General features: G+C 43.0%; 1 protein-coding gene across 1 annotated transcript in view; it reads left to right on the top strand.

Annotated features, from left to right (window-relative positions):
- PLXNC1 (plexin C1) overlaps window positions 1-22,247 on the top strand; it is a 71,482-nt gene extending 49,235 nt beyond the window's left edge. Inside the window, exons 22-31 of the mRNA XM_067312526.1 lie at window positions 5,264-5,441; window positions 6,738-6,841; window positions 10,966-11,020; window positions 12,135-12,166; window positions 12,252-12,359; window positions 14,139-14,302; window positions 14,920-15,067; window positions 16,929-17,069; window positions 17,168-17,242; window positions 18,863-22,247. Of these exons, the coding sequence (XP_067168627.1) occupies window positions 5,264-5,441; window positions 6,738-6,841; window positions 10,966-11,020; window positions 12,135-12,166; window positions 12,252-12,359; window positions 14,139-14,302; window positions 14,920-15,067; window positions 16,929-17,069; window positions 17,168-17,242; window positions 18,863-18,967 (1,110 nt within the window). The 3' untranslated portion in view covers window positions 18,968-22,247. The remainder of the gene's footprint in view (window positions 1-5,263; window positions 5,442-6,737; window positions 6,842-10,965; window positions 11,021-12,134; window positions 12,167-12,251; window positions 12,360-14,138; window positions 14,303-14,919; window positions 15,068-16,928; window positions 17,070-17,167; window positions 17,243-18,862) is intronic.
- The last annotated feature ends 5,057 nt before the right edge of the window (window positions 22,248-27,304 follow it).

Below are 27,304 nucleotides of genomic sequence, written 5' to 3'. Positions count from 1 at the left end.
TTTGGTGTTTTGTCTAAGATTTATGTTGAAAACTAAAGCTGTGTGCTGAAAGGGATTTGGGTGGAACGGTGAGGCTTTTGGGGCTGGGGAAGCAGGCCAGCTGTGCACTTCTTTCCTTCAAGAACTGTACTTAACAGGATGCTAAAATGGAAGGAGTCAGCTTTTCTTCTCTCGCTGATGCAATTTCACATGCACTGAAATGACATGCAAGACCTGTGAATATACATATAGAGACCTAGGTATCTTTTTCTCCTTTCTTTGGAAGTAAATCTCTGTCTAAAAGATTGCAATTATTATTTTTTACATCAGATAAATTCCAAGCTGAATTTTCAAATGCATTTGCATACTTGCTCACTGAATTGCATTATGAGTCTTGCAATATTATAAGTATTTTATTTTGCCCCTTTCCAAGGTCCCAGAATAGCTGAACTTTAAAGAGTACCTGTCCAGAGCAAAGTATAAAAAACAGCCAAAATGAGAGTGGTAGGAAGATACTGAGGCAAATGTGCAGACACTCGGTGCCAAACTTTTAAGGTATATAGACACTTGAAGATGCAGAGAAGCATCTAGCAGGCAGTTCAACTCTGAAACCAGTGGCAGGGCACAGGCAAGGCAATTAGTAGGCAATCTGCCTGCAAATCCCAAACTACTTAAAACAGGGCACAGGCAGGCTCCTAAAAATCAGGGGAAGCTCCACAAGTCTTTTCCTAAACTGACCACTGTGCAGGTAGGCTCTTGGGACAGGAGAAGGAAGAAGTGCTGGGCATGAAGAAGGAAAGACAGGAGAGATTTTCTAAAACTCAGGCCATTTGTAACAGGAAAAAGAGAGCTAAGGAATGTGTTGGTTTTGAATTACATTAGAATGGTCCCTTGACCCAGCTGCCTGCCTTTTCAAAAAAGGCCACGGACCTTGGGACCAGCCAGCCCCCTGCAGTTACCACTTTCTGCTGGAAAGGGTCAGATGCTCCCTGCAAAGGACTGAATAGAGATGGGCTTCTGAAGGAAATATTCAAGCAGAGCAGTTGAAAGCGAGATGCTTCTAAAAGCATTGGTCCAGTATGAGCTGAGGAGCTGTGTGGTTTCACGCTGTGCTTATATTTGATTACTGAGAAATAAAACTGCCTTGAAAGGGGCTTGGATGTGTCATGGAGCCTTTCACAGGCTGAGGAAACAAGCCTGCTTTCTCACAGGCAGGCAAGCAGCTGCACCCCTCAGCGAATAATTTGCTCAATGACTGATGAAAAGCACTGTGCATGGCTGAGTGTTAGTATTTCACAGAAATGTTTCATTTTAAATAGAAAACCTACACAATGTGAGCCTGACCTTGGAGATATTCTTGGTGGAATCTCTCCTGTGGAAAAGCAGGGGAGGATTTCTTCATATAGAAGACTTGGTGCTAGGACATTAGAGAGCTACAAGTTTCTCCTAATTAGTTACTACTTACTTTTTAAAAAGGGAATTGGGCTGTTGAATTCTCTTTGCTGAAACCAGCTTGCATTTTCAGATGGGAAGAAATGATCTAATATAGCCTTTCAGCCAACAGCCTTTATTGAAAGTGAAGCAAAGCTGCAATGGTAGAAGATTGGTTAAAGCGTTCAACTGCTTCACTAGTTAAAAGAAGGGTGTTAAAAGAAGTGGGATGACTGTAAAAGGGAGTCGAGCAGAGAAAGGGAACACAATTTCCTAATAGGACACCGTGATGTGGTATTACTGGTCACACTTCGTGAGAGATAGGAAACTATTAAAGGCATGTGACGTATGGGGGGTTCATCAGCAGAAAAGGACACAGCGATCCTTGCTAGGAAGCGAGCAGTGCAAATGCTGGTGACAGGAGAGAACTGTGAATTAGATACAGACTGAGGACCATCCTGTAGCATCAGGAGTGCAACCTTCACATTGTGTAGTGCCTACCAAGCCTTAATTTAACTCCCATAACATTTTCTCTGCCAATTTATTGGCTGTTCTGTAACCTCTTGATGGGTAACGGTTCTGGCTGCTATAGAAGGATCATATGGTGAATCCGACTTTTCCTGTTGTTTGTATTTCGTAGTCTGGGAGACACAGGAGTGGGTTTAAGGCAATTTCATTGTATTATATGTTACAGTGCAGTCTCCTTTGCGTGATTCTCCTTTACCGAACGGAAGTTTCCTCATTTTCTCAGTTTGTCAGATAAATGGAAATCTACTTTGTTCAAATGCATAGCTGAAAAGAAAACAGGATACTGATTAAGAGCCTTTGTATTTTCCAGATGATTTTTCTTTACAACTAAGAAAAAAAATGTATTATAGCATTTCTTTAACAAACCACATCTCATTTATTATCTGTTACAGTTATTAATGACTTTATTTTCTTAGATAATTCAGTGTTTGAAATTCATTTTCAGAAAAACTTTTAATTTGAAAGATCATCCGTAAACATTGCCTTCAAATGTCATTACTGCTGTCATTGTATGAGTGAAGAAATTTTTTTTTTCCCCTGTGTTTTAGCTCGGTTCCAAGCTAGTTCACATGCAAGTAGTTCCAGATGCTTGCCTTTTTCCCCTTAAATAGCCTTTAACAATTCTTGCAACCTGTGTTAAGCCTTTGGTGAAAAGCACTGTGACTTTCTGTTGCCAACCACTAATTTCCAGTGCATGAAATCTCGACTTTACATATTACTAGGTTGCATCAAATGCCCTGTAATTTCCTCCTGAGTCTTTCCATAAATTAACTTGTATTTCTTTTGAGTTTCCTCTGCAAAATTAGCTTAGAAAACTGCCTTACGATGTTTCTTCAGGACTTCTGTGTCCTTCTGTGATTTTTCTAATGTTTTCTGACCTTCAGGGTTAACTGTAAAAGGGCTTTCATTATTTTACAGTCACTTCTGATTCTTTTCCAGTTCTACACTTTGTGTCTAAATGCAGTGATTGAGACAGTTGGCTTGTGATTAATGGTTTCTAAAGCCAGGCATTGTGCTGTCAGGCAGGTAGAATCTGATTTATGAAAACTTCAACTGCAGAGAGAAGACATAATAATAATTGGCTTTTCTAGCTCCCCATCAATTGTTTCATCACTTAAGATTAATTTCTGCAGGAAAATGTATCACAAAAACTGCCTGCCTCTCTTGGTTTAGAGACTTCTTATATATGTTTGTATGAACATTTCTTCCCATCTGACTACTTCTTTGAGTGGTGAAGTGTTGTTATCCTCACATTATGGATGCTTTTGATTAAGGAGTTCATAAATGACTTGAATACCACCTACATAAAGGACTAGTACTCTCTTTTTGCAGTCCTGTCACCCAACGATGAGTTGAGCAGGAATGGGAGGATTCTCACGTGCTAATAAGTGAAGAGGCAGCACATTTGTGTGCAATCTATGTGAGAGTATGTGCCGAAAGGGAAATGCAGCAAAGGAAAGGACGGCTGCTCTTGGCAGTCCGAAAGGAAAAGAAATTGCAGGAGAAACAGGAACATGAACATTGCAGCACAGGAACAGTGTTAGGACAGAAGGATTGGCTACACAGTCGAAGGTTTCCAAGGGGCAAAGACAGATCGAAATCAGTTAAAGAGTGAAGAGCTACCCCCGAAAGATCAGTTGGGAGACTGGAAGAGACAACGACTTGGATGCAAATCTGGTGGAGAGTTTTCATTATTATCCTACCAGACCCTGCCTTCAGGGCAGTCACAGTCAAGGACAGGACGGTTGTCTGTTGAGTTGGGCTGTGGGCCTAGCCAAGCATGTCTCCCTCACTCCTGCCCCAATAGATTTTTTGACTAGTTTTCCACATGAAATCCCAACGCAACCCGAGGCATGGCATCCAGCCTGTGTCTCCTTCTGCAGGCACCAGTCCTGCATCTCCTCCTCTTCTGTTCAGTCTGTCCTTTCAGTAGACTCATTCTGCTCACAATTAAACATCTCTGTGTCCTGATTAAGTCATTCTCAGTTACTTCAGTTATGTCCTAGCGTTCATTAAACCCAGCTATTTATAGTTTTGCCACCTTGTTTTTAATACTCCCTGTGCTTCTGCAGAAACAGTAAAGTTCATGAATGCTTCACTAGGCTACTTTTTTTCACCACCAGTGTGTGGTAGTTTCCACTCTTGCTGGGTAATAAAGCACAAAATAGTACTCTACAGCTATTAATAACTATTCTTTTCTTTAAGAAGAGAGAGAGAGCAGGCCCCTGCAGCAACCTGACAGAAGTTCTTTCCCTTACATGACAACAAGAAAAAATAAACGTTTTTAGTTGCTTCCTCTTCTAACGATCACTCCTTTACTGAGTCACAACCACAGTCCTCACTTTTCTATCAAAAGATACTTATTAGATCAGAAGTGTCCAACAGCCAGAAGGATTCAAAGTACACAGATTTCCCTATCTCACTTGCAGACAGGTGTAGGCATCTAAAACACTTGTTTTAATTCTGTCCTGAGACAGCTGCAGCAGAACCGCCACATTCATGCAGCTGAACAGCGATGTTGTCTCTTCAAGGAGCAGGCTGTGGCGCTGGAAATCTTTCCTATTATCACCTTGCCTTAGCTATCCTGGGCTCATCCTTCTTCCCATCCCTTACATAACCGGACAGGCTGTGTGGGTGTTTGACCCACAGTGATGGCCAACAGATTAAATTCACACTTTCTGTGCAAGTCTGGACTGCTTTGGAGTGTGTCTGCTGCAACATAGTTTCCCTTTCCACTGCTTCTGCAGGAGGTCCTGTCTCTGCAGCCTTCAGAGACATGGCTGTGTGCAGACGGACACTGATATCTACAGGGGACGTATATTTTTTTGCATGATATAAAGTACATGGCATAGTTTTCTGGTGTATGTATGCATTTTAACATTGCTTCACATCTACTCAAAATCAATCATGCTTGCCATGACGACTTACTTAGCAACCTTATCAGATCTTTAGTCACTTACAGTTTTGCGTTTAAAGCATTCATTTTAAATAAAAGACATGCTTTTTTTAGAACATACATTATAATTTTTCCTGGTCTTCTGTCTTTTGTGGTAACTTACTGAAATAGATTTGCAGAAAAGCAGAATACAAAACACACTTTTGGAAACCTACAGCTGTTTATCTTTGATTTTTCAGACACAAGGAATTCTAAATGCTTCATTGTGTAATTCCATCAAATAATCTTTATTTGAAATGGCTTTAATAATGAATATTCTGAAGACCCAGTGGAGTGTGTCTAACCTTATATGCTATTGGGATTGCCAGCAGGAGTTTCCCATGCCAGGTGTTCCCCATAAGTCAGAATAACATATGTTTCTTTCCCCAGACAGTGAACATCATCTTTGAAAAAATCCCAGAAAACGAGAGTGGAGATGCCTGTCAAACCATCCAAGTTAATGTTCTGGACTGTGACACCATAGGGCAAGCCAAGGAGAAGAGCCTTCAGGCATTTCTTAATAAGAATGGCTTTCTCTATGGTCTTCAGCTGGATGAAATTGGTCTTGGTAAGAGGGTGTCACTGTGTTATATTTTTATCAAGTTCACTGTTCTTTCTGTGGAGTTTTCTTTGGGGGAATTCCTACCTTTGGCTTTGATTTTTTTCTTTTTTAGCTTTTAGGCAGAATGTATCTGTTGTAATGATTTTCTGTGGAAATGTTAGATCATTTATGCTACTAGTTAGAACACTAGACTTACAACTGTTTCACATCTGCAAGGATTTTAGCATGCAGTTAACAAACACCCATGTTACATATGCCCCTTTCTTCTAGTCTCAACATGGCCATACAGCAGGGCACACGGGCAGCAGAATTGCTGGTATTGTAGTAACTCAGATTATCCCACCAACCCTCAAAGTTATGTCCTCATGTTCCCTAAAACCCAGCTCTTGGCTTTATTATGTAAGGAGGAACTTGCAATGATCAGATTGGCGTGGCTGTTAAAAAAAAAAAAGGAGAGAGAGAGACACACACACAATGCTGTGAGGAAGCCCAGAGGATGAGGACTAAGATGGTTACTGACAGCACACAGCAGATATTAGTGTACCTCAGACCGTTTACTCCTGATCTGAACTGGTCATACAGACTGCACACCAGTATCAAAAGAAAACTCACTCTGGTATCCAGGCTGTACATGACCTATTTGAGAAGCAAGGGAGAAGGACAAGTTACCAGAGCTTCTCCCCAGTCAGGAGTTGAGGTCTATTGCTCATATATATGTCCTTTACCAGATAACGAATTGCCACCAGGAAAAACAGTGACCACAAACAGACCAACAGGATCAGATCATATTTTGTGGCCTGCATGTGGGTGCCCTCTGAGAGCACCTTAGGTGCTCTGTGGATGCATGGAAAATTTGTTGTAGTGACTACTCCTTCCTGCTGACAGTTGCTATCACACATGGGGCTCAGGGCCTTTAGGAAAGGTGGTGGTGAGAGAGGACTACCATCTGCCTAAGACAATCACCTCCCAACCCACCTGCCAGGGGCCCTCATGAAAGAGGAAGCCAGGAGTAGAGCTGCATATCTCTGGCCAGATATGTACTGATCTCTTGGTCTTTACAAGTGGCCTGTGAGCTGTGGGCTGGATATTCCTGAGCAAGATTAGATGAAAGCACCTCTGAAAACCGTGACCAACACAAAGTAAAGCACCAATAGCCTACAATAACTGAAGCCATCAGAGAGAAACAGAGCTCAGTTGGGAACCATTGGTCTAAAATAATTAGGTGTTATTTTTCTTCACAAAAATCAGTACATACAGAATGCAGTTGGGATGTAATTGTGTTTTATTGCTGTCATTCTGCAGAACTGGTGTCTGAGGAGCAACAAAGAGAATTGTTAGATATTGATGGTTCCTCAGAGACAATGGAGGATGGGATAAGGAGGCTAAACACCATCAGTCATTATGAGGTAAGGATGCAAACCATACCAGTGAACTGAGTACTGGTTTCTCCTCAACTCCTAAATACTGTCTGCACAGAAATATCTTGACAGATCAAAATCTTGAAAAGACAGCTGAGCACCATCAGCAGAAAGAAAGAAGCGTGTGACACGACTTCCTTGCTGATGGATGAGTCACGTGTTTTCTGTTACTTTTCAGAGGTTTGCTTGTTGCAGAGGGTGCTTGGTTTAGGTATATCAGATAAACTGTTCCCCTTTCAGCTAGGAAATTCAGTTAAAAGGGCATCTGATTTCTAGCTATGAACATTGCCTTGAGTCTATTCCAGTCTCTGCTGCTGAGTTTTTGTTGCACCATGAGCCATTGTTTGATCTCTTTTCACCTCATATTTTGATTATTTGAACAGGTAGTAGTGATACTTGTGAAAGGTCGTTGAGAGCCAGAATAGAAATAACTGCTGGGATGAGTTTGCTCTTTCTTTTGAGACCTTGTGCATCAGTCTCCTTCCTCTCTTCTCTCTATTTCTACTTCCATCCAGTGTGGCCACTTGTACCCTAATTTTTCCCTCCCACTTCCAAATGCACCTATAAACCAGTCCTTTTCAATGCCTGAATTTCCAAATCTATCCATCAATGCAGCAACACACGGTGTCCACAACTGAGGGCAGAGCCCTTTGGGGCTTAGCACTTTGCAAAAGCATAGCAAGCGGCATTGGCTCTCCAAGGAGTTTTCACTGACACAGGACAAAATAGAGGGTGAGAGACTGGAGTCAGATGTACAGCAGATGATTGGCCTCAGGTGATATGGTAGCTCACATTTTGATGCTTACAGCTAGATTTTGAAAATGAGGTTAGTGTGTTGAGTGCTTTTAGTGAGCCTCTTTCATGCTTTATTATTGAATTTGAAAATCTGGCTCTTAACATGATGGTGTATTTTTATTTATTTAGACATTTTGCTGGTGAATGTAGGTCTGTGTCATGCAGTGCAACAGGACGCTGAGAAACCTGAGCCAGCTCTGAACAAATTGCGGTCCACATGAGTCAGTACAGTGCCATCACCAGATAGGAACAGAGAGTCCTAGCAGGACCATTTGTAGCTTGGGTGAAGCATTAGGCTGATCAAGCTCATTTGGAGCCAGTTCACAGATTTCTGTAGGGGTTTGTTGCTCCCCTTACATCGTGGGAGGCGGAGATGAACCCAAATGTCCTCAGTCACAGTCTAGTACTTTAAATACAGCTTTTCCTGTGCCTCTCTTGAATCTTGTCTCTAGATTAGCGTGGGACTTGCCTCCACTCAGTAAAGGTTTTGTACAAATCAGGACATCGTAGTGTTGCAATCAGTGTCTATGCAGCAGAGAGGTCTGAGCAACATAGCTTTAAATCTGATTAGGTTTTTGGGATCCTGTCTGTTAAGATAATAGAAGCCGCCTTGGGCAACTATGGCAAGTGCTCACTGATTTTACATAGCAGCTATTCACGCTTCCTGAGCAAGAGCTCGTGGTGCCATACTTTGTAGCAAATGAGTCTTGTCCAGTTGGTCACTGTCATCCCTGGGCATCTTTGACCTAGCCCTTGTTTTCCCCTGCAGTTTCTGCAGGCAGATACAACTTGCATTGGAGGTTCAGTTGTTTTTGCAAAGCTGTAACTATACTAATTATAGCTTAGCAGCTGCCTTATGGAAATTGTGCTGGGTGCCTCTGTTAGATATTTTAGTTCACTTTTTCTGACCATGACAAAATACTGTATGTTTTAGACAGAAGCTTAGTGGCATCAGGGCAAGTCAGCCATTTGCATGTCAATTTTTTTTTGTATGCATATTAATGCTAAAAGGAATGTAAAGCTGTCCTGTTAGCAAGAAAAACAAGAAAAGAAAATGCTGCTTATGCAGTGTGAGGGTAGTAACATTGCCTGAGGAATTCCAGCTTACATTTCAATAGTGCCTAGAGAGTTGTGGCGAGCCTGAATTTTTCCTTTTGTTTGCCAGCCTTAAACACTAGAAAGCAACTAGATTTTTTTTTTCTTTTTTTTTTGGAATTGGGAAGTACCATCAAGTCTTTTTAAGATATTCAAGTGGGGGAAAGGGGGGTTGCATTGTAAATGTCCCAGAATCGCTGATCACTTGAAAAAGCAGACTTAATTTCTACACTAATTTTAAAAATGACACTGCTCTAGTTTAAGGAGAGAGTGAGGGAGCAGCTTTCAGAACTACCATCCACTCACAGATCTCAGATTTCTCAAGCTGTAGCAGCACCACAAACACCAGCAGCAGGCCCAGCCCTAGTGAGCAGATCTGAATGTGGGATCTAAGGAGCCCATTGAAAACAGCTGGATTATAAGCAGGACAGGAGGCCTGGAGGACAAGGAAGAGCCACCCTACTGCATCTTCTGTTTTGCAAAGTACCTGTAGTCCATATCATGTGGATCTGAACAGATTTCCCTTCTCCCCCTTCATTCCCCTCAGTAACACTCCTCACAAAATAACGTTTTGAGGTGCCCATGGGAGCAACCATGAAAAGTGGTATAGACAGCAGGACACAAAAGGAAGGGCTTATCTTTTTCTGTATAGATCACCCTGAAAGAAACGGTAAGTATGGCCACAGGAGTAATCATAAAAAAGGGCAAGTGTATTCCACTCAGTGCTAAGAGTAACATTGTCCCAGAAATGAAACCCAAGGTAGGGGGTTGGATCATGGCTGCACTGCACCAATGTCTCCAGTTCCTAGAGGGAAGCGCAGTTCTCTGTGCTCTGCCCCTTTCCTCGGGATAGGAGCTGACATATTTCAGCATTAAGCTGCTCTCCTGCTTCTCAGAGAGGGAGGGGAGTGGAAACATCACATTGCACTTTGGGAGGGGGTAAGCTGTTGTGTATCCCTGGTCCTCTTTTCCTCTCTTTCAGGGCCTGGTAGTGAGGTAAGGAGGACTCTTGCTCTCTCTGGGTGCTCACCTCACATCACAAACTAGCCTTACAGCATTGGTAGCGTGGTCTTAAAGTGCTTGGTGTTTGTTATCTGGAAGAGCTGTGAAATGCTGTATGATAAATGGAAACACTGAAAAAAATAAGGCTTATAAAATAGACTGTATTTACTTTCCAGGAGCAAGTGTAAGTGCATGCAGATTTCTTTGGCACAGGACACAGCTTTTGATAGAGTATCTTAACGTTTAAACTGGTTTCTCACACTGGGCTGGCTGCCAAGGTTTAAAAAACCACTTAAATTATTTTGGCAGAGATCCCTTCCTAGAACTGTCCAGTTGTTTTTGTAATTATAGAGGGAAGTATACTAGCACTTGGCAAAACCCAGCATTTGACAGCAGAGCAGTGGTGTAGTACTCAGTGGGAGACATTCTGGAGTTGTTCTTTGACAATAAGAGCATGACTTGCCAATTTCTTTTAAAGATAATAGTTACTGTCCTAGCAGCACTCTAAATTCAGGGAAGCAGAGGGGCAAGATTTTTGCAGAAGTCTCAAGGTGCCTAGATACGGATCTTGACCTCATAGTCCACAGGGCACAAATATTTTGGTCACTTTGGGAACTGAAGATTGAAAATAGTTTTTAGGAGCACCAGGCTAGGCTGTATGAGTTCTCTCAACATGGTCCCTCCATAGAGAATGGGGGGGAAAGGCATTATCTGCTCCACCTAACCTTGCTCACCTGGGGAAGCACTGGAAAGGATGGAGCTGAAAGCAAGGGGCTGGAATAGAAATCATCCTGGTGTTCCCTCCCTGCCCCATCATCTTCCCATAAGATACTGCTGAAGTGGAGCCACAGAATCCAACCCGAAGAATCTGTAGAAAGGTGAATGCAAAAAGAGCCACAGAGCAGGACATGAAAATGAAATGTCCAGAGCAGGGCTGAACCAGAAAAATCAGGGAAAGGGAAAGGCCTTAAATGCCAGTTTCTCAGAAATGCTGGCTTCCCATGGATCCAGGTAAGGCTAAAAGAAAGTGTAGCTGCTGCACATGCCTGAAAACCCAGCCCCGGCTGCCCGCTGAGAGCCATGTACACCGTGCTGGGAACAGAGCAGGCTCGCACACTCCTGTGCTGCACAGTGACAGACATAAGGGCAGAGGAAATGAAACTGAGGGTTTGTGAATTTTCACATCTATTTCAGCAAGATATGTTTGTTTTTGCTTTCAGATTTCAAATGGAGCAACTATAAAAGTCTTTAAAAAGAAAACAAATACCCGATCAGGTAACAAAGGAACTGCAACCTATTTAATCTTTTGTGAAGAATGGGCTGGGAATGCAAAGAGCTGAGATATGACAGGCTGTATCTTGGTCAGTAGGTGGTCAGAAAAATTGGCACTTTGATACAACAGAGCCAAAGGGACGGCCGCTTTACCCTGCCTCTGGGCCTCGGGCAGGCACAGTGGGCCTAAGAGGACGAAAGAAGGCAAAGCAGAGACAGAAGCACCTACAGTCTTTGGCAACTGAATGCTTAAAGATACAGACTAATAGGCAGGAAAACAGGGCAGAGGAGCCCAAATGCCGCAAAACACTGGCTGATGAGACCAACATATAAAACATATCCTGCTCCAGTACTCTGTGATATGCATCACAGACATGACAGCACCACTGTACAGTGACAGGCATAATGCAAAAAACACAATTTCAGAATTTTCATTGCTCTCTTTACTGTGTTTCTGAAAGTTTGACTCTGCTGTCTCAACAGCACATCAGGAGTTAAAGGGTGCATACAAGGGGTCAGGTCATCTCACTTACCCGTATATCTGGGATGTAGATGGCTCTGGCTAGACTTTCTCTAGCCCCTGGGGAGAAACAGACACTCCTAGGGTGTGATTCACCTTGCCATCAAAGCAGACAGCTAAAGCTAGGAGAGGTGACTCCCAGGCCGAGATGCAAGTCACAGGGATGGATGGCATTGCTCTGCCCCTTGGCAAGAGCTGGGTTGTCCATTCTCAGCCATTTGAGAGACTGACCTCAGCCCACCTGTGTTGAGTATTCGTAACAGTGGCTAAACCAATACAGTCAAATCCTCCTCTGTTTAGCATCTTCTTTTCAGAGGAGCTCTGATTTGCTAGTGGCTTACCCCAGCTGCAGATGACAACAGTCTAGCTTAGTGGTTGTAGTTAGAGACAGGCACGGGGGACACGAGCCAGGACCTGTCCTTTTCTCCAAGGCTTCCCCCACACTGCTGGCAGGAAAGTGTGACACCAAGCCTGTTTGCTCTGCATCCTGACATGTACCCTGGTGCACAGTCCAGAGCCCACCAGAGCCCTAAATTCACAAGCTTGTAACTCTGCATTTCATTAATGCCTGTTTGCTTTCTGCTTTCTGTTATTTAGATGTGGACTACTCTGACAAACACTGTCATTTGGTGAGTTCAGTAAATATACTATTAAGTGGTAGATTTAATAATAATTGTTCATATTTGTTTAACATCTCCAATCTCTTCATAACAGATTTTACCAGACTCTGAAGCAAACAAAGATGTGAAAGGAGCAGGTCACAAAGGAAAGCAAAAATTCAAAGTGAAAGAAATGTATTTGACAAAGCTTCTGTCAACCAAGGTAAATGCTAAGGACTTGTTTTGGGAGAGGGCTGGTGTTAGATTTGGCTTATTTGGCGCAGTAGAAATAAAAATTAAAGCAGAAATTATGCAGCCTTCATTATGCATACTCTCTGTCTTCCCATTCACAACATTTTCTTTTTTGCCTAAAAAAATGTAGTTATTGAGGGCTATGGGAAGTGAGTTTTGCTATTGAGTTCAACAAAGCGAGAACTGTCCTTTCTGGAGAGATAGCATACAGTCAACAATTTCCTCACTCTCTAGTTGCCCAGCCTAGAGGCATCTGCCAAGGCTTGTGTTTCAGAAAAGACTGCCCACCATCTGACTGAAATGAAATAATCTTTTAGGGTCTCAGGCTGAGTGTCCAAAGTCACTAGATGAGTTTGAAAAACAAGGTCCATAGGATTTATAATATAATTATCTAATTTATACAATACACATTCCTTAGGAATAAGCCCTGCTCACTACTTCCAGTAATACCATCTTGTTTCTGACTTATTCAAAGAGGATATAAAACTCTTTGCAGTGGCATATTACTTAAAATATTAATTAGTGCCCAACACAGAGCTATGTGATACAAGAGGCCTGAAGGGATGCTCATTATGGCCCTCTTGCATTTAAAAATCTATCAATCATTAATTAATTACATTGTTGATAGCATCTAAAGTAATTTGGGACTCTACCCAAAGTGAGAGACAAGACTGCTCATTTCTCAAGAGGCATAGAAAATAGCATAGTCCCTTAGGAATTGCTGGGGCAAACTAGTAATATCTTACGGTACTGAAGTACAAAAGAAAAGAGCAGCCTCTTGAGAAAGAGTCTTTAAATGCCTTTAAATTAATCACCTCTTTCTTCAAAGTAAGATAGCACGCTGAACAACAGTGCTGTGAGATCCTTCACTGTAAAATTCTGTCTGTGATGTGCCGTGCACTAAAGCAAATTGCATTTAACCATGTCTTTCTCTCTTATACACACACATAGAGCCTCAGAGTTCAGAGTTTGGTACATGAAATGAGCAGGCCAGTAACCCATCAGGGACTGGGATACACTTAAATCCTTCTTGTTAGGAGGAAGGTTGGATGAATTGCGCTTCAGAACACATGTAAAGAAAAAAAGCACAAAACAAATAGTGTTTTGCTTTGTTTGCCTCTACTTATTTTGTGAAGATGTCAGTGGGTACAGCAGCAATCAAGCCCTTGCTAAGTAGCTTTGCTTTGGATCAGAAGTATCCAGTTTTCAGTTCCTCTCTCTAATATCGACATCTTTGTACGTCACCCAGTGCCATTATCTTAGAGTTAGATCTTCCATTATCTCCATTATCTTAGAGTTAGATCAGTGAAGTGCTGATGAGAAGAGCAGCTCAGCATATATCTCAGATGGCACGATGAAGACCAGCCCTCTAGAAACCTGGTTAAACTCCTTTTTCTCACCATACTCTTACTTCCAGTAATGAAGTTCCAAATGCCTTTAGAAAAGACACAAACAGTATCTAAAAAGCCGATGTTTGTTTCCTTTGTTCAGGAAACCTTACAAATGATTCCTTCCACCTATGATTTATCGTGAAGTTTACCACAATTCTGTCTGCCAAACAATAGTTAATGAGATGTGAAAACATCTCATTATGGTGTATTTTGTAGTTTCGGTTTTTTTGACTGTCTTATTTGTTAATAACCTATGCCCTTCTGAGTATGGTTCCCTGGGGCACGTTCAGCTCACTGAGACGAGAAATCTTGTTCTTTTCATGTGTATTAATAGCACTGCTCATTTTCTTACTTTTCAGGTTGCAATTCATTCAGTTGTTGAAAAGCTCTTCAGAAGCATTTGGAGTTTACCTAACAATAAAGCACCTGTTGCCATCAAGTACTTTTTTGACTTTCTGGATGCCCAGGCTGAGAGCAAAAAAATTACAGACCCTGATGTGGTCCATATCTGGAAAACCAACAGGTATGCCCATGCACGCTCATATGCACATGAGCGCGTGCACTTTCCGAGAGTGTCGTTGCAAAGGCAGAACAAATCACATGATCAGAAGAACACGATTTTGGCATGTTTGAGTGAAGATGCTGACAGCATTAACTGCTGCATACTGTTGTATAAGCTGTTCCAAAGTCTGCTGTGACAAAGTGTGATCATGCTAAAGCAAAGACCATCACAATATTACAGCTCATTGAAAACATAAAGCATCAAGCAGAAACAAACTGAAGTTTGCCCCTTAACTTCTGTGGTTTGGCTTTGTGGGTCCCAATAATTTTAATACATAGATGAGATACAGATACAAACCACTGTAGCTTACAGGACTTTTGAGTCTGCATGCTGACTTCACACTCAGAAAGAAGTACGTGCAGGTTGAGAGCATTATTTACTGCAATTTGAAGCTGGAGAGCTGACCTGGCTGAGGTGTTTGCTCCATGGTATTTGTTTTGCTGATCGCTTTTTTACATGAATAAGCAGCAGAGAGTTGTGCTTCTTTTTATGAATGCAGTGCAATTAAACTACCATTTTAATAGCAGTTGTGAGACCTAAGTGGCTAAATTTAAGATGCTTGTCCTTTCTCTGACTAGTCTTCCTCTTCGCTTCTGGGTGAATATACTGAAGAATCCTCAATTTGTCTTTGATATTAAGAAGACTTCACATATAGATGGCTGTTTGTCTGTAATCGCACAAGCTTTCATGGATGCCTTTTCTCTAGCAGAACAGACACTGGGGAAGGTAATGCTGCCCTTCATGTCTTTTGCTAGTTTCTCAACGTATGGCTGTCTTAATTTTATAATGATTTAGGGGATGAAACCTTGGATCTCCTGAAGTTAGAGGTGAAACTGTCACTGGCTTCATTAGGCCAGTTTTCCATTCCTTCATACTTTAACTCACAAGACTGAGGAATTCCTGGTCTAGACAGATACAGCTACCAGAATGTCATATTTATAGTTTGCTGCTGCTGCTTATCTTGTGCAATTAATTTCTACACATTGTATTTATAGAATGTGGGGAAGAAGGTGGAAACTGTAAGATATTAATTTTTTAACAACTTTTAACTAAAGGTCCTAAAAGTATTAACATTATTTGATAAATAGTCCAAATTTTTCTGCCACACGCTGATGTACAGAAAACACATGTTATAAGGAAACTTCAAGGAGCTCTGAAGTTTGAAACAGTTTTCACAATGTATTAGCTGCTCTCTTTTTATATCCAGAATTACTTACTGGAGAAAAAAGTCCATAAATCTTACATTCAGAAGCTCTTTAGTACCGTGTCCAGAACTCTGGGGATTAGAAATACTTCATTTTTTCCTGAGAATATTTTCCTTTTCTTTGGATCAAAACAGGAAGCATTATGTTCAGGCTCATACAACTAAAAAACAAAACAAAACAAAACAAAAAAAAAGAAACCACACAACACATACACACTAGAGATTTTTTAGCCTGAAAAAGTATTACATAAAAATGGATTAATTTCCTATGTGATCTGAACCAGCTGCTCATCCATTAAATGTAATGTGCTTATTTATCTTATTTTAGGAGTGAAGTGTCATGAATTAAAACTAATCACATTACTTATTTGATGGAAAACTGAAAATGGTCTGTTAGGATTCTGCAATTGCTACACTTAACAGTAAAGTACTGTTGATACAACAGCTCCATTAGTCTTTTGAAAAGAGGGATGCTGAAACCTGATGAATGTTTGCAATGCAGTTAAGGTCTTGTGGCCTTTTAGTAAGATGTATTTATTTTCATGATTTCTAGCTTTTCTCTTAAAATATCCTTTAACCACTTAGAAAACAAGCATATTTAAAATCATTTCAGTACAGACTGGAACAGTAGTGACAAGATATTGCACGGGTGTGTCATTTTATTCCCTGTAAGTTAAACTAGAGCTGTTACAGGAAATGGCCAGCCCCCTCTTTTACACTCTGAAAACATGGTTTCCAGGTGGGGCTTTAGGTCCTACCGCAAACGTCAGCATTTCCTTGGATGAGCCTAGAGCTGCCTGGAAGGTCAGTGCTGATCTGGGTTGCTGATGTCCAGAGGGGAAAATTCCCTTTGGCTGTGCGTGCCTGGCAGTCAGCTCTCCACCTTCATGAACTCCTGAGCAGAAGGAACAGGGACCAAAGCATTTTTGCCCCAGTAGGGGAACCTCTACCAGCACAGGATCTAGCAAGATGGTCTGGCACGTTACCCGAGAGGAACTTTCCACAGCACTGCTGTATCCTGTATGTAAACAAAATATCAGCCTCAAGCCCCTTGGTTCAGCTTTCACAATCAATCAGGTCCTGTGAGGATGGAGGGGAGGAAGCAAGAAAGAAAAATATGTCTGAGGGACAAATATTTAATGCTGCTGATGCCAACAGAAATAATTATATGGCAATTGTCATGAAACAGAATGCACTGTTACCAGTCCTTTGTCTGTTCTTCATCTTTATTTCATAACCTTGATTCCTTGCATGTAACCACTGCAGAGAGAAATGAATCACACAGAGAACAGACACAATTAGATACAATTAACTATGTGGAGGTGGAACCTCAGGAAATCTGCGCTGTTAAAATTGACAAGACTTCAAATATTTTCTTTTAAGGAAGCACCAACAAATAAACTTCTCTATGCGAAGGACATTCCACTCTACAAGAAAGAGGTGAAAGCATACTATAAAGCCATCAGGGATCTGCCTCCATTGACCACTTCAGAAGTTGAAGAATTTTTAACTCAGGAATCGAAGGTATTGTTGAGAAGTGAGAACTTCATTTTCTTTCCTGTTACTTTTTTTTTTTTTAAAAAAAAGAAGAACTATCTGACCAGAACTCTCTTCTGTTTTAGAAACATGAAAATGAATTTAATGAGGAAGTGGCCTTGATTGAAATCTACAGATACATAGGGAAATATTATGATGAGGTAAGCACATCTGCTATTCCTATTTGCCCCTGTAATGTTAACTAGCCGTTTCACGCCTGGAAGTCAGGCTTGATGAACTAAACCAGGTCTGGCCTGGCTCATGACTTACTGGGTGTTCACTTCAGAGAGCCTGTCAGGGATGCAGCCAAGGCCACTCTTCCCACTGAGCTGCGTAGGGCCAGAGCAGCGTAGCCCCCAGGTGTGGTTGGAAACCCCACCTCTTGGAGGGGTCACAGGCCAAAGGTTTGTAATGCATCATTACTCTTGACACTGCTGTCACAGAGACAAATAAAATAAAATACTCCCAGCAGTTTTGAGAAAGATCCTATATGCTCTAGGCTTCCTGCAGAGCATGTGTTAATGCCTGTCGCAACTCCTGGGCATGCGTTCCATTTCCTGGAGATGCAGAAATCAGAGGATCTGACTTCTGTAGCACTGGGGATTTCACTTTAACAAGTCAGTACAAACACCTCAGCGTAGCACACTCAGCCTTACAGCAAGAGGTATCCGCTCCTTGCCTGTCGCTGCCCTCTTATCCTCTGCTCCAATGGTCTTTCTCTCTTAAAGAAAAGAAGCTGCAGTTTCCAGTCCCTACTATGGCTAACAAAAGAAGCCTTTTCTCACCCAAAAGCACTTAGTCACAGGCTATCTCTAAGCTCATTTGTAAGAAAATCCCTGCCCTCTGCTTTGCATGATAGGATTCTCCACTGCTTGTTGCCTGGCACCCTTAACAGAGAGCTAGCTGTGCCTGCACAGGGACACAGATGCGAGCCAGCTGCCGTGTGCTGCCTGAAGGCCCAGCTACCGCTTTCAGCGGGTTGCCTGGGTCTCCCAGCAACCAGACCTTTCTCTCCTCCTTCCCCAATAGCACCGCAGCAGCACTGCCCTGAGCAGCCAGCTGTCAGTCACCTGCTAGCTAGCTCGCCACTGTCATCTCTGACAGCTCAGATTTCCTGGATTCTGCCTCAAATCATGACCTTCGCCTCTTAGAAGAGGTTAGACTGACGCTTGGAAAGTCACTACAGTTTATTAAGCTGGTTAAATTGTTGAAACAGGAGACTTTAGAATACTTTCTAATCTTAATGGCCTTTTTTTGCTTGTTTGAAAACAGCAGTAGCTAAACTTTCCCTGTTCTTAGAAAGACACCTTGCCTCTGCTTTGTAGAGTTGCCAGCAAAGGGTTTTCAGCAAACAGCAGTGCTCCTTCCTATCACCTGAGCCGGTGCCAACTGGGTCAGTTAGAGGAAGAGAGGCAGCTCACTGCACCCTCAATTTAGAGGGTGGCAGGGGAGAAGAGATCAACTGCAAAACTGATCTAGGGTAAAACTGGAGCACTGGCCTTGCCTCACACTTTAATAAATTAATATATGTGGGTTTGTTTTGTTTTTTAACTCGGCTTTGTCATTCTTTATTTTGTAGAAGTGTTGCAAATCCTGTAATCATAATCACTTGTAAGGAAAACGACAAAAATAAAATGTTAAAGTCAGAAAAAAAATATTTACATACAGGCATGCATTCAGGTGGATTTTTCTGACAGTATTTGTTTGAATGCAGAAAAAGAAACAAGTAGCAAATAAAATAAGCACTAAAAAAATTATTCTTTCTTCCTAATTGTTAACAGATCATCAGCAAACTTGAGCGAGAACGGGGGTTTGAAGAAGTCCAGAAGCAGCTCCAGCAAGTAAAAGCCTTATTTGACGAAAAGAAAAAATGCAAATGGATTTGAGCAGAGCACTGACTCACAACATTACTGTGGGGGATTTTAAATAAGTGCTACTGCTCCCAAAACATGAATGATTATATGTACAGGGTTTGAAATATTTGGACACTTTTTTTCCACTCTGACCATTCCAAGTAATATCTAAGGTTGAGAATGAATTATGGGCAGGGTTAGATATTCAAACGTGGGCATATAAAAGTGAAAGTGAGTCTAGCATTGGTGTAGCCGGCCTTTTTAAGTCCTTGAACACATGCATCTTTGGGTTAAAAAAACTTCTAAGTAAGCTTTCCGCTTACTTAAAAACAAACCTATAGAAGACATGCAAAACATACTGCAAGTTCAGAGTTGCCCGTGTGAACTTGTAAGTTGCTTACCTCTGTTTTTAAGAGAGAAAGTTGGTGTTTTGCCACATCCTTTCAGCAGCCTTGGCAATCTGTGAGGATAAGTTCCAGCTTCAGAATATGGGTCAGCTGCAGTTTCCTGCCTTTCCAGACACATGTACACTGGTTTCTGTTTGTTTGAAGAAAACAAAACAAAAAAAACAGCACCAAAGGGACACTTAGGACAAGTTTGTTTTACAAAAAAAAGTGAGTCTGAGGTTTGAAGTGCAAATGCCACATGGCAGGATTTCTCTTTCTTAGTTTAGGAATTGCATGTGCAATGCAAAGCCAGCCACTAAGCAAGGGGTAAGGCTTCTGGAGAAAGAAGCTGGACAGGCATCAGTCTGTGTTTACATTTCTACCTTTCCATCCTTAAATAAGCTGTGAAACACTTGTGAGCAGCTTCACACCTGAAACCTCTGTGCAGCTGCACTGCATGAGAACACCTTTGAGGTTTGATGAGCCAGCTGGCCATGGCTGCACTTTGGTGCACAACCCTGTACTCAGGTGCATGATACACAGGCCCATGCGTCAGTGCTGACAGTCCTGGCAAGGCTTGCCATCCATGTATAAGGGTCTCACAGACCTAAAGCCAGCACTTTTTTTTCTTTTTTTCTTTCTTCCCCCAGGTAGGCCAAACCAAAGCTTCATAAGAAGGTTGGTTTGATAAGCTATAAGAACAAGAGGTCTGATATAATCCCTGGTATTTTTACTGTTCTGTATGAGAGACTATGTTTGATATATACAGGCTAGCTAGATTTTCTTAGAATTTTGTTTTGGCCAACTGTCTGCCTTAGTCCTGCTGGGGTGTCTTTTGAGGGTCTTTTTTTTGGGGGGGGGGGGTGGAGGGGAGGAGGAGTGCCATTACATTTTCATTGGTGGCTAAGGTTAGCCCAACTGAAAGAAGGGTGCATGGCCATGCTGGTTAAAATGGGCTGGGGCAGTGGCTGCAGCGCAAAGAGCCATGGAGGAAGAGCCATGGCTCTGGCACCAGCAGAGCACAGGTATAGTCCTGGCCCCCAGCACTACAGAGCTGAAATGTCTGGTGGCCACATCCTCTGTTTCACTTGCTGTGATGGCGCAGAGGCGCTTGGTAAGGCTATAACCTGCCTTGTGATTTGCGATGAGGCTTCACTGGTAAGCTGCTCAGCTACAAAAGCCATTGAAAAAGAGACATTGTTACATTTCCACACATTTCTCAAGTGCACCACTGCTTGGAGGCGCGTGGAGTGGCTGTGGCCCCCATGCGGTGGTGAGTCATCCATTGCCTTGACAGCCACAGGGAGCCTCGGGCTGTGAGCTGTGCAGGTGGCCTAAATTTTAGTATAGAAAGCACGTGCTAGGGCTGTGCTGAGACAGAGCTGCCCAGGCACGGCTCCCAGGCAGCACGGCGCTCAGAGACTTCGTTACCTTGCACCGCTGCTTAGGAGGAGCCCAGACCCTGCAGTACAACAGTGCTAAAGCTGCCTGGTTTGCTTTGTTGCAAATGCTACTAGAAGTTGGCCTGGCCCGATCGCCCGGAGCACAGCTGGCCGAGGCCAGGGAACGCTAACCATCGCCGGCTGGAGCACAGCTGCCTGCGCGTTGCCTACTGGTCTGCCCCCTCCTTACCCTGTGATTGCACACCTTGTACCTCTGGCATATCAGAGAGGGGAGCCACCCATCCATACTGTGATGGCTTTGTTTTTAATTCAAGTCTTACACTTGATACTAAGTTTACACTTTATACTTGATGGAATGTATGGTTTTGTTCAGGAAACTGCACTACAGTGTTGCAGTACTTTCAGCAGTTCCCTTCTTTCCTGTTATGGCACAATATATTGGGGTAAGTTCAATTTTAAGAAAAACTAACCTATCTTGCCCTCTGTTGCAAAGGAGTGGACCATGGCTTGAGTAGAACTTAAGCTTAGAATACCTGTACTTAAACAAAGGGCTTTCATCTTAACATCCTTAACCTAACCTTTTAAAACAGCAGAAAGAAAAAAAAAGCACAGTAATTATTATTAAAAGACAGGCATAAGTAGTTTACTCTTTCTGGTTAGTCAGATGTCTCAGAAATTCAGTTCCATTTCAGGTGTGTACTGGCAGTGTAATTGAAGGAAATGTGATAGTTTTGTTCAACAGTAACCTTCTGTACAGGCAGAAAAAAAAAAATTCTGCTTGAAAAAGTTGTAAGATATAATCTGTTTGAGTGGGTCAGATCCTATGAACCTCACTATATGTGTTTATATGACAAGAAAAACTAAAACCAGTCCCATTTGTATTTGTACTACTGCTTGTTTGCTACAATAGCTTTAATGGTTTCTAGAGATGTAAGTATGTGTTAAAGCAGGTAGTGTGGCTTTAGCCTACAGCCTGGTATAGGATTTATTGCCTTTTTTCAAGCGTCCTAAACAGTTTCACTCTGTTCGTAAGTCATTTAAAGTCATGCTGGGACTTTGCAGCCCGTAAAGTGGATCTCACAAAGTGATGTGAAGTATAATTAAGTGACTGTAGTTCTTCTGGTAGGTTTTGGTCAGCACAAACAAACACTGGCATACACATTCACTATTTGCAGTCCGCTGTTACCTTGTTACCTGGAGAGAAAAAAAGAACAATCTGACTAAAGCTGTATTATGGCAACCCAATAATTCTAATATTTTCTGAAGTGAAAGCAAACCTCTCTAACTTATTTTCACATGTTTACAGGCAAACTGCTATTGCAAACAGTATATTTTCTAACACTAGCTTACAAAGCATTATTTTGCAGTCATCTAGTGTAAAGTCAAATCCTACTAATGTGTAAAGTAATTCCTGTTGTACAGAAGTTATCTGTTGTTTAAAATGAATGGTTAAAAAAGTGCAAATGAGAAATACATGTTCGTGTTTGTATGGGTTTATTTAGAATAAAATGCATTTGAAGGTTATTTTGATTAGCTCGTGTATTTAAAAATGACTAAGTACCTTGAAAGAAAGCACAGCTTACAGCCATGCTGAGGTCATGCAAGGAACAGCGTACAAGACCCTGCCAGTCAGTTAAGCACTACCCTGCCTCTCGCTCTGCAAAGTCCCTAAGGCACAGCCGCATGGGTAAAGACCACATTTTACAAACCACTTCCTGAAGCGGAAGCTGGGAAGTACAGAAAAGGAAGGTACCACTCAGCATCAGGTGACATCGGGGGTGGAGGGCTGCTGGCCTGAAACTGAGCAGCTAACTCGCTGCAGGGGCCCGGGTGGGCGGTGGTGGAGGGGGGCTTCCCTGCGCCCTCCAGCCCCTGGGGGCTACCAGGGGGCCGGGCAGAGAGGCAGTACATCTCCACCCAGCCTTCGGGGGCAGCGCTGCAGCTTCGGTGCTCTAAAGCTCAGGTGCCCAGAGGCTGATTTAAGACAGGCAGTTCAGCCTGATGACACGTTTTAGAAGCTCAAAGTGTTAAAAAAGAGGATAGCCTGACAACTGTTCTTTCAGGAGGGGATCCTGCAGGGACAGGAATTTAACCCTTCTAGCAGAATAGCCTGAGACCTACTGGGAAAGAGAACCCACAAACCTGTAACAGACATTGTTCTTCCTCCCGCTATTACCCTTTTCTACCCTACAAGAAGCAGGTTCCAAAGAAAGCCCCAGGTAGTATAAATTTTCCCCTTCTCTGACATCAGATAAAAGTCTTGCTGAACAGCACATAACCAGTGTTGTGGACAGAAATAAGAGGTTGTTGGCAACCATTATGCATCTTTCACCATGTACTGGTATACTTAAACATTAATGAGCAGTACATTTGGCAAAGCTAGCTCAGATGCAGATAGTTACATTTTCTAGATTAATTCTCCAGAAATCTCTAGAAATAGCTTCCATTACTTCTAATAATTACAGGCTTAATATACTATTTTCGTCAGAAAACAGTCTAAAAAATTCCCCAAGAAAATACAATACAACAATGTTTATACTTACCTACTGTATGGAAAATCAAAAATGCAGAAGCTGGAGAGCAAAGTTGAATCAATATTAATGACAATGTCACCGCATGTAATTTAGCTACTCAGTTGTCTATTTCTACACTATTACAACAATATTGAATAAACTATTAAAAGAAATCCCCCTACAAATCTCACTGTAATATATCTTCACTGCAGTATCTTCAAAAACAAGAGATTAAAAAAAAAAAAAAAAAAACATTCCTGCACTTCCAGGAAAGTTTTCACTATCCAGTCATAAAAAATAAACTGATCCTTTACACGTTTCTGTTACTAAACTGAAAATGAAGAAAAAAAATACAAAGGAGATTTTAAAATATATATATTAAATTTTGAATAAATAGATTTCATTGTAGTTAAGTAAACAGACACATTACAGTACCAACAACAAATACAAACTTACATTTACCTAATGTGAAGGCAATTTGTTATACTTCATCTCTACTACATTATTTTAAGAACCTGATTATTGCTTCTTCCTGTTATAAAATATTTGTAAAAATACAAGAGGCACATTGTCAAGAATAGAAAATCAAGATTTTTCATCACTTTTTCCATTACACTTCATCCCGTCTATGTGCATGGGAACTTCAAAAATAAAAATCCAAATGTGATAAGGCAACCCAGCAAAACTCCATATTGATACAGTAACTTCTACATTAAAGGGGTAAGAGGATATTATCAAAGATGCTGTAAAAGATTTTTTCAAAGAAGTTGACTTTATGTTTTAAATATCGGCAAAACCCAAACCTTGAGAGACATTCTTAAGTTTTGTGCAACAAGGTTATTCCATGTTTTGACTTCCAGATGATTTTATATCATTTATATAAAAAGAGCTTCAAAATGGAGTTACTCTTAGAATGCTTTTGTTTTACACAGAATCACAGAATGGTTGAGGTTGGAAGGGACCTCTGGAGATCATCTAGTCCAACCCCCCTCCTCAAGCAGGGTCACCTAGAGCACGTTGCACAGGATCGCGTCCAGGCAGGTTTTGAATATCTCCAGAGAAGGAGACTCCACAACCTCTCTGGGCAACCTCTTCCAGTGCTCTGTCACCCTCACAGTGAAGAAACTTTTCCTCATCTTAGATGGAATTGTCTGTGTTTCAGTTTGTGTCTGTTGCCTCGTGTCCTGTTGCTGGGCACCACTGAAAAGAGTCTGGCTCCATCCTCTTGACACCCTCCCTTCAGATACTTGTACACGTTGATAAGATCTCCTCTCAGCCTTCTCTTCTCCAAGCTAAACAGGCCAAGCTCTCTCAGCCTTTCCTCATAAGAGAGATGCTCCAGTCCCCTAATCATCTTTGTAGCCCTTCGCTGGACTTGCTCCAGTAGTGCCACATCCCTCTTGTACTGGGGAGCCCAGAACTGGACACAGTACTCCAGATGGGGCCTCACCAGGGCTGAGTAGAGGGGGAGGATCACCTCCCTCGACCTGCTGGCAACACTCTTCCTGATGCACCCCAGGATACCATTGGCCTTCTTAGCCACAAGGGCACATTGCTGCCTCATGCTTAACTTGGTGTCCACCAGCACTCCCAGGTCCTTCTCCGCAGAGCTGCTTTCCAGCAGGTCAACCCCCAACCTGTACTGGTGACTGGGGTTATTCCTCCCCAGGTGCAGGACCCTGCACTTGCCTTTGTTGATCTTCATGAGGTTCCTCTCCGCCCACCTCTTCAGCCTGTCCAGGTCTCCCTGAATGGCAGCACAGCCCTCTGGCGTATCAGCCACTCCTCCCAGTTTTGTATCGTCAGCAAACTTGCTGAGGGTGCACTCTGTCCCTTCATCCAGGTCATTGATGAAGAAGTTGAACAAGAACCCAGAACTGACCCCTGGGGGACACCGCTAGCTACAGGCCTCCAACTAGACTCTGCGCTGCTGATCACGACTCTCTGAGCTCTGCCATTCAGCAAGTTCTCAATCCACCTCACTGTCCACTCATCTAGCCCACACTTCCTGAGCTTGTCTATGAGGACGTTATGGGAGACAGTATCAAAAGCCTTGCTGAAGTCTAGGTAGACAACATCCACTGCTCTCCCTTCATCTACCCAGCCTGTCATTGCATCATAGAAGGCTATCAGATTGGTTAGGCATCATTTCCCCTTGGTGAAGCCATGCTGACTACTCCTGATCACTTTCTTGTCCTCCACATGCTTGGAGATGGCCTCCAGGACGAGCTGCTCCATCACCTTTCCAGGGATGCAGGTGAGGCTGACTGGCCTGTAGTTCCCTGGGTCCTCCTTCTTGCCCTTTTTGAAGACTGGGGTGACATTGGCTTTCTTCCAGTCCTCAGGCACCTCTCCTGTCCTCCATGTCCTTTCAAAGATGATGGAGAGTGGCTTAGCAATAACGTCTGCCAGCTCCCTCAGCACTCGTGGGTGCATCCCATCAGGGCCCATGGATTTGTGGGTGTCAGGTTTCACTAAATGATCTCTAAACCAAACCTCCTCAACCAAGGGGAAGTCTTCCTTTCTCCAGACTTTCTCTCTTGCCTAGAGGGTCTGGGGTTCCTGAGGGCTGGCCTGAGCAGTAAAGACTGAAGCAAAGAAGGCATTCAGTAACTCTGCCTTCTCTGCATCCTTCGTCACCAGGGCACCCACCCCATTCAGCAGCAGGCCCACATTTTCCCTAGTCTTCCTCTTGCTACTGATGTATTTGAAGAAGCCCTTCTTGTCCTTGACATCTCTTGCCAGATTTAATTCCAAACGGGCCTTAGCCTTCCTCGTCACATCCCTGCATACTCTGACAACGTTCCTATATTCCTCCCAAGTGGCCTGTCCCCCTTTCCACTTTCTGTATACTTCCTTCTTCTGGTTGAGTTTTGCCAGGAGCTCCTTGCTCATCCATGCAGGTCTCCTGCCTCCTTTGCTTGACTTCCTACTCATAGGGATGCACCGCTCTTGAGCCTGGAGGAGGTGATGTTTGAATATTAACCAGCTCTCTTGAACGCCCCTTCTTTCTAGAGCCCTAACCCATGGGATTCCTCCAAGTAGGTCCCTGAAGAGGCCAAAGTTTGCTCTCCTGAAGTCCAGGGTTGCGATCCTACTTAGTGCCCTGCTTCCTCCTCGCAGGATCCTGAACTCCACCATCTCATGGTCACTGCAGCCAAGGCTGCCCCCGACCTTCACATCTTCCACCAGTTTTTCTTTGTTTGTTAGTACAAGGTCCAGCAGCACACCTCTCCTCGTTGGCTCCTCCACCACCTGTGTCAAGAAGTTGTCACCAATGCTCTGCAGGAACCTCCAGGACTGTTTGTGCCTAGCTGTGTTGTCCTTCCAACAGATATCGGGGTGGTTGAAGTCCCCCATGAGAACCAGGGCCTGGGATCGTGAGGCTACTTCCAGCTGTCTGTAGAAGGCCTCATCGACTTCCTCTTCCTGATCAGGTGGCCTGTAGTAAACACCCACAACAGTGTCACCCATGCTAGCCTGCCCTTTGATCCCTACCTATAAGCTCTCAACTTGCTCTTCATCCACCCCTAGGCACAGCTCAATACATTCCAGTTGCTCTCTCACATAAAGAGCAACTCCACCACCTCGCTTGCCTGGCCTGTCTTTCCTAAAAAGCACGTAGCCATCCATGACAGCACTCCAGTCATACGAGCTATCCCACCATGTCTCTGTAATGGCAATGAGATCATGGCCCTGCGACCGCACACACAGATCTCTAGTTCTTCCTGTTTGTTCCCCATGCTGCGTGCATTGGTGTACAGGCATTTCAGAGAGGTGATCGAGCATGCAGGTTTCCCAGGAGGAATACAAGAGCATCCTCCATAGCCACATCCCATGCGCACTTCCCTGGCTGCATTCACCTGCTGGAGGCGTCCCGGCTTGAGCTGTCTTTTGCCAACTACCCTGGCACTATAACTCTCCCCTTCCCCCGTCTTTCCTAGTTTAAAGCCCTCCTTACCAGGTTGGCCAACCTGTTGGCAAAGACACGCGTGCCCCACTTAGTGGGGCGGATCCCACCTCTCGCCATCAGTTGTCGATCTTCAGACAGGGTCCCATGGTCGCAGA

The sequence above is a fragment of the Apteryx mantelli genome, chromosome 1, assembly GCF_036417845.1.
Source record: "Apteryx mantelli isolate bAptMan1 chromosome 1, bAptMan1.hap1, whole genome shotgun sequence".
NCBI classification, from domain to species: domain Eukaryota; kingdom Metazoa; phylum Chordata; class Aves; order Apterygiformes; family Apterygidae; genus Apteryx; species Apteryx mantelli.
Note: the sequence above shows the minus strand (reverse complement) of the source record. Positions and strands in the feature narration are given on the sequence as shown.